This window comes from Rhea pennata, chromosome 3 (genome assembly GCF_028389875.1).
Source record: "Rhea pennata isolate bPtePen1 chromosome 3, bPtePen1.pri, whole genome shotgun sequence".
NCBI classification, from domain to species: Eukaryota; Metazoa; Chordata; class Aves; order Rheiformes; family Rheidae; genus Rhea; species Rhea pennata.
The window spans coordinates 9,714,068-9,721,862 of record NC_084665.1 but is presented as its reverse complement, the minus strand read 5'-3'; the positions used below and the strand labels follow the sequence as shown (position 1 = coordinate 9,721,862).

At 39.3% G+C, this 7,795-nt stretch overlaps 1 protein-coding gene across 1 annotated transcript in view; it reads left to right on the top strand.

Annotated features, from left to right (window-relative positions):
- Positions 1-1,715: 1,715 nt before the first annotated feature.
- The window catches only part of HAO1 (hydroxyacid oxidase 1), a 31,905-nt gene continuing 25,825 nt past the window's right edge, over positions 1,716-7,795 (top strand). Inside the window, exon 1 of the mRNA XM_062573501.1 lies at positions 1,716-1,852. Within this exon, the coding sequence (XP_062429485.1) occupies positions 1,716-1,852 (137 nt within the window). The remainder of the gene's footprint in view (positions 1,853-7,795) is intronic.

The following is a 7,795-nucleotide window of genomic DNA, read 5'->3' as shown; positions in this document are numbered from 1 at the left end:
TTCTCTAGGATAAATGCCTGTTTATAGCATAAGCAATGCAAGTTTTAAATGAAAAGACCTATCTCCAGTTTGTGCTGGGAGCACAGAGAAATGTCAGTTGAGCCATATTGGTTTTGAATTGAATTTGACATTGATATGTGATAAATGCCCCATGGTGTAGCTGTATGTATGTATATTGATGATAATCTTTGGCAATTCCTCCCACAGAAAATCTGAACAGCTATAAGAAAAATCACCCCCTTCTGTTCCCAGTGTGTGTTAATTTAAGAGGCTTTCATCTGGGAAAGCAATTGGAGAAATAGCTGCAACTCTCTAAGATCTGTGGTTTTCTTTAAACGATTCCCAGTACTGACCTTACCATTTCAATCCTTGAGATATTTCTCAAAAGATGCTTCAAAGTATCGTTTGAGTCTTAAGCAGTTTTTTTACTCTTTAGAGAATATTATGTTCCTAGCTGTTATTTATAAACCAGCAGCAAGGAAGATGGCTGTGGTTTTAACAGAGGTATATGTGTGTTTAACTTGACATTGTGTGAATTCCTCAGCCCTGTTGATGAAAAATCAAGTCATTTAAAGCCCTGTATTGTTGGAGGAAGTGAGACACGGCTATATTTATATTGCATTGCATTGCATTGCATTTCTTCGTCTCTGAATGCACCACAAATAACTAGCAGTGAATCAGCTACAGGCTAGTTGCCTGGTTTTTGCTTACAAGACTGTCAGAAATTAAGGTCTGTGTTGGGCTGCAGTGACCAGAGTGTGTGCTGCTCTGTTTGTGTGCTTGGCAAAGGTCTGCTGCACCTTGAGCTTTGCTTTGAAGAGTTTGATTCTAATTAAAGTATTGATTGCTCCCTTCTTCCCAAACTCTGCTATAGAAAAACAAAACTAAACTGCATTGTTAGTAAATAAAATGTGTACAGCAGGAAAACTGAATATATACAGCTATGATACACTTGTGACTTCTCCCTTTCAAGATCAAAAAAATACATCCTTCTCTGTATGTGATTTCTGAAGAGTTCATGTTTGAATCTCGACTTTACAAAAATCTTCCATTCTGGATGAATGTCATCTGCATGATAAGCTAATTTTGTTTCCAGCTAGTGAATGCAGCTGATTTTCAAACACGAGATCTTGGTTTGGAGGAGGAACTGGCTTAAAAGGGGGACTTTTTGCATGAAGATGTATTAGATGTTCTAGCCAGCTGGGAGCGAGCCTGTGCAACTTGACACAGAATCTGGAGCTGTACTGGAAACTACTGGAAACTCACCTATGTTAACTGGAGTTTTAAATACCAGTCTAGACTTAGACCAGCTTTATCATCTAAACAAAATTTTGTTCTTTGGACATAAGCAATATCTTTCTTTTTCCTTTTTCAGCATCCTGCATGTTTTCAATGATAAAGGCATCCACAAGAGACAGGATATTCCTCTTGCTGCAGGTATAAGCTGTCTATGCTGCACCAATATACTTCTTTGCTTGCTGATGCATTTTCTTTCTTTCCACATGTTTTAATCCTGGGTTTGCTTTGTGACCATGAAATACAGCAGTGCTGAAGTCCAGAGTTATGCAAGAAGTTTGTATATTTTAGTGTTTTTAGTGTGTTTGTAGATAAGTAGGTCAGATCCTGATGAAGTCCTAAATTAATGATTTACAGAGAAAAAGACCAAACTTAAGAGAAGGAAGCAGGAATGAACTTACCCTGTGAGATCTGCAAACATGTCTGGAAAACCAGTTTGTATTGCTGATTTTGAAAAATATGCTAAAAAAGTTCTTCCAAAATCAGTGTATGATTATTACCGATCAGGAGCAGATGACCAAGAAACATTAGCAGATAATGTAGCAGCATTTTCAAGGTAGGAGGATGACTTAAGGTTGTAATACATATGCATGTGTATATACTTGTGGAGTGTGGGGGGTATAAATTGTGCTTTATTAGTAGATGTGGGTGCAGAAGTGACTCTTACTCACACAGAAAAATCCTTCTGAAACTTCTAAGCAAAAAAAAAAAAAAATCTCTATTCCTTCTTTTTAGGACAGCCTAGCAGCTTTCCCCTCTCACCTTTCCAAATAATATTTTCTATCAAATGTAGTCCTAAAAATACACTAGAATATTTTCTAGGTTTACCTACATTTTTGTTTCTCTTCTGTTGCAGTTAGCATAAAGTCTCTGTATTCTTTTGGCTCTGACATAACCAATGTCCAGTCAACTGAAGAAACTTTAGTTTCTATGTTTAGACTATAATAAAAGCACGAGATTCTTCTCATTTTTTAGCTCCTGAATTGTTCTACATCTCACCTGTTTCTCCTAAACTGCATTCATTATGCATCCTGCCATAATGAGTGTTTCTGAAACACTTATAAATCCAAATAAAATACCCTAGCAGTGTGCTCTGGATGGAGCACTGAAACCCAGTGCTTGGTACTGAGTGGCCAAGTACTGGTCAGGAGACTTCCAATAGCAGGGTCAGCGCTTCAACATGAAATACTGTAAATGATGGGAAGTGTTATAAGCCAGTTCTAAGTTACATCTGGCCCCTTGTCCTGTTCTCAGCCTGAGCTCCCTGACCCCTCTGGTTCAGAAGCACAAGTTCAACACAGTTTAAAGTAGCTTTTGCCATTAAATGCTATGGAAGAGTGTCAAAGCACGCTTCAAGCCACTTTCCCTGTGCAGTGTTGGTTCTCCCTCCCCTGAATCTTGTTTTTTCCTCTGCCACCAGTGCATTAGCCCAAGCTCTGCAAAAGAGAGAGGCAGACTAATCACATCATCCTAGTTAAGCCTAGTCAAACAGTTTAAACAAATAGCTGTTAGCTTCCACTTTTCCCTTTGGTTCTTGGATTTTGTTGGTGCAGACACTTAACCCTCTTGCATGTGTTTCTGTTTATTTCTAAAGTTTTTAATCCCATGTATGCTCTGTGTGTCAAGCAAACCAAAACAAAAATTTCTGATTAGTGTTTGTCCCCAGTTTTATTTCTTCCTCAGATGTCAAATATCCCGGCCAGATGACAAAGTTTGTCTTGTGTGCCAAGGAAAGTGTCCAGTATGCACAGGTGCTACATGCTTGATTATAGTCTAGGTTGAAATCATTGAGTACATTTTTTTCTGACTTCAGAGTAAGGTACAAGTTGAAGGATGGTGCTGCTGAAGAGACATTGAGAGAGGTGGTTCTAAATCTTTATTATCTCCAGGTATATTGATGTTCCTACTTGTGTAGATGGGTTTGCTGGCCTGGATTCTCACCCACTTGCAGGATGTCTCGGTTTGCAGTAATACATTGTTCTTCTGTAGCACCTGCCTCAACTCGTTTTCCTGAGGTGTTAGATATCACTTGCCTCATTTTATGGATTAGAAATGAAACACAGACAAAGGGTTAGAGGAAGGGCAGTCACTAATTTCATGGCTTACTTTTAGACAGCTTATTGAGCTAGGACCTGTGAGCTCAGGGCAAGCTGGGTGCCTGCAAATGGAAACTAATAGTGCTAGTGGACTGAAAAGGCTAGTTACTTAGCTAATCAGATCCCCTGAGATCCCTGAAGTCCAGGAAATTCTGCAATTCACTTCTCTCTTTTTGAACTTATTCCAGTCTGTAGTTTTGTGGAGGGAGGGGAAAAAGAATAATTTCGCCAGACAGAACAGTTGGGTGGCAACTCTTCTGAATCCAAACCAAAAACAGCAGCAACAAAAGTTTTTAAAGGTCCAAAGTCTTTGAATTCAGGCTCCTTGAGAGGTAAGTGGTCACCTGTATCTTCCTGTATATCCAGTAATAAGCGATTTGTCCGAACTTGCACGGGAGGTTTGTGGCAGAGCAGCGTGTGGCATGTTTGAGAAGAAAATTAACCTAGGCGGCAGCTGGGTGTTCCAGGCCTCTTGGCTAGACATAAGCACCCACTGAAACCCTAAGTTTGCGCTTGGTGCCATTCAGACGTGGAACCAAAGGACTGTTCCTGTGCTAAGGGGTGAATAGAGCATGAGGGGATGTAGTAATGCTCACTCTTTTTAATGCTTCCAGATGCTTTATAAAGGTTATTTACCCTGATAATAAAATGAGATGTTAAGAGTGAAAAGAAGTGCATAGAAGCAAGCAAGAGTAGTAGTAGTGAATTTTTTTTATCACTTAACCACAATAACTAATCATGATTTAAACAGAAGCTGGATCTAATCTACCCAGAGACATGTTAACAAAGGTAGGTAAATCTGCTTGCCAGACTTGTGTTTTCTTAGTACATGAGATGCTGTGATAAACTGTTCAATCTGACCATGTTTGCCGTGGCTTTCTGGTAGCATATCTAGAAGGGATGGAGTAGGAAACTTGTATAAAGACTTTTCAGTGTTTTGGAGTACAAAACTTACTTGGAGTGAGTATCCTTTAAAAACCTTTATTTATTTTTCAATGCTTGATGAGAAGCATGGTCTAATCACTAAGGCAGGATTGCCGCTGAATCCGGGTTCGTTCCTGGTCTCAAAGTCTGCTATTGGTTATCTCTCTGTTCCTGAGTGCAGCTCATGGGTAAATGTAAAGTAAGATATATGTTATGCCTCCTACTCACAAAGATCACGAAGTCAGATATCTTTCTGAAAGAAATTTGTATGTTCGGCTTTATTTGTGATGGCCTCAGAGCTCCCATTGATTTCTATTGGCAAAGGCTCAGTTGCTTGCTCTTTTAAGTCATGAGATTCAGCCTGATTATATAAGTTTACAATTTATTTAAATAGTGTGTGTGTGTGTATTATATACATACATACACACACATTTATGGGGGGAAAAAAGGCACAAAACTGAATCAAAAGCATGAATTCTTAGCCCATACCATTGTACAAAACTATTTGGATAATTAATACTGATAGTTTTTCCCTAACAGAGCCCTTTCTATGTCAGGTTTGTCTGAGCTTTTTTCATGCGTTTGTAAGTTAATGGTTGCATTTAACGATAAATAGACTGCTATTAGGGAATGATCTAGCAAGTTAATGAAACTGTTGATAGGCAATGCAATATCTTTAGGAAGACACACACAGTTTCTAGAAAAGTGAAGTTCAAATCCATTTGATTATAAAATGAGTATCCTGGCCTTTTGAAAACATGAAGAATTCGTAGGAGTTTAAAGTACTTTGGTTCTATAATCAGATACTAGTACCAAAAGACCATTGGTAAGGATGAGGTTAACACCAGACACAGTAACTTTCCTCTGTTTGCCATTTCTTTTGGGACTGATGTTGGAGTGAGAAACTAGAGCTTGTATTTCAACATCAGTGTTACTGCTAAAGCCAGATAACATTTTTTTTCCCACAGTTTTCAAATAATGTGGAGACAGCTGTTGTATTAATGAAGCATTTTAGCCAAAGAAGTTTTCTTTCAGATGTCAGCACACACATTATTCCCTATGGAGTCTGACTTTATTCACCTTGCATTTATTCTGTGTCCCCAAAAACCATATGTCCTTCCAATGCTGTGTTTATCTGATGATTAAATTCACTCTCACATTGCCAAGGAAGCAATTGGGCTGAATAGAGAATAGACTTTATGACAAGGTTGGGGTGCCTTAAGCTTGATGGTACTCAGGAATTGATCTGAAATCTCCTCTTTCATTTTAATGAAGGTAGACATGTGTGTGTATAGGAATACATCTCTGATAATCTGCTGTGACACATTCTGCCACTGACTTCCCAGTGACATTTGGAGAAGATGCATTACGTTGCCATATGCATATGGAACAGCAATAGCTTGTTTATCAGTGACAGCACTGATGTGTATTTGCTGCAAGTGTATCATTGTTTTGTAGCTCGGTCTTAAGGGCCTTAAAATAGCTAGGCATTTAAATAATGTAAATATTAGTTTAAAAAAAGCAAGATGGAGAATCTGATCAGGGCCAAGAAGTCATGCAAAGTTGGAGGGGGAAGAAAGAGGGGAATGTTTGTAGTAAGTTGATAACATCTCTGTGATGTCCTTCACCTCAGATGCTCAGAGTGCTCCAAAAAGAATTGCTGCTTGGACTGCAGGATACCCTCAGAGATGAAATACATTTTTCTCAAGAAAAAAGAAGCTGTTGCCTCTAAAGAGTGCACAGCAAGAGCACATCAGTTTATGATGGGAGGTAAAGGCCGCAGGGGAGACTAAGGTAGCAAAGGGGGTTTGAACCAGGATAGGGACTTTGCCCAAACCGTGCGTTCTCTCCAAACCATACTTTCAGCGGTGCAGCGCCAAGGGATTATTTCGTACCAACTCAGAAGGCAAGCAAGAAGAGCTGCTGCAAATGTGTTGTCTTGAAAGCTTCAGCAGCATTTCACAGCTGAAAATGAGTGGGAAAATAGAGAACACTTTCCTCTTATTTTAACCAACCGTGCAATAATTTACATTTTGAAATTTTTGAACGTGGAGGGAAGAGAGATCTTGTTTTCCGCCCTCACTTTCAACCTTCTTTAAAAACAATTTTAACTAAAAGTTGCCTGCCAGATTGTGAATGCTTACTGGCTTCCTCAGGGTAGCAGTTTCCCAGCTGGGACAAAAGAGGTAATAGCTTGCAATTGCTGATGATTGCAGACAAGTGTGGACTTCATTTGGGAAAAAATGTGGATGACAAGGAGAGGATGAAAAAAAATACACAAGGTATTTACAAAATGTCCACGAAATGTTTTTACCCATAGACTGGGAGGACACAGGTATTGTGTGAATGCATGCTCTGGTTACTGGGAACTGCCTGTCTTGCTTTTTGCTTACTGCTATTGAGGCATTTCCCTATAGCTTTTTCAGAAAGTGCTTTGCTTCAAGTGTCTGACTCACTAAAAGCCAGAAAAATCTCCACTAAAAATGCCATATTGGGATGGTGGTGGGAGTGTTGTGTTTTGTTTTGTTTTGTTTTTTTTTTTTCTTGAGTAAGACTAAGATGGTGATCCCTTTGGTGTTTATATGGAACCTAGTAAATCCTCTGTTGTGCATGTTGACTTGATGTAGGTCAAGAACATGCAGTCCAGTAAGATGCAAGGGGCAGAGGAGCCATAAGGGTGATCAGAAGGGACAATTCAATTTTGAAGTCTAGGGCTAATGAATCTGGTGGTCCACGAAGGTCATGCATGGAGCCCCTTTGTGGTACATAAGGGGGAGTAGGATGTTTATCACTACTTGCAGTAGTGGCATTGCATTTCTTATATACACTGTTGGGTGCTGGGGGCCAGGGGGAGGCTGTTGGTCTTCCTACTTCTTTTTCCAGCTGAAAGCACTACAGGAATCTTGGTGCTTCAGGACTAATCCTTAGATGTGTGTTGTGATGAAATGGCAGTGGTTTATACCAGGTAAAAATCTCACAGGTCAGAAGCAGCACAAAAACTAGGAGACTGGGGAAAAAGAAAATATTTCAAATCATTGTGCCTTTATTTTGAGTTTCATTCTAACAACTAAACAAAAACATTAAAGGATTATTATTTTCTTTGTTTGCTGGGAAAAGATGTCTTCGAATTGGGAGAAAGGCTTTGGAATGAAGATAAGGAAGAAGAAAAAGAAAAATCCATGTTTTTTTTGTCCCACCCTCAGCCCATCCTCCTTTGAAAAATAACAATCTGATACAATGGCATGAAAACAAGCCTAAGGATACACACTTGCAGTGTGTGTCTTGGCATCAAATGATACAGCTGACTCCCACAATATCACTTCTTCTTCCAAGCATCATAACCATCTTTCTCCTCCCTGAGGAGCATGTTCTGGAGAGCTAGCACAGCCTGGTGCTCTAGTGTTTAAGAAATTTAGGTCTTATCCTGACTCTGTCCTAGGTTTCTGTTAGAAATATCTCTAGATCTTTCTAGAGAATGA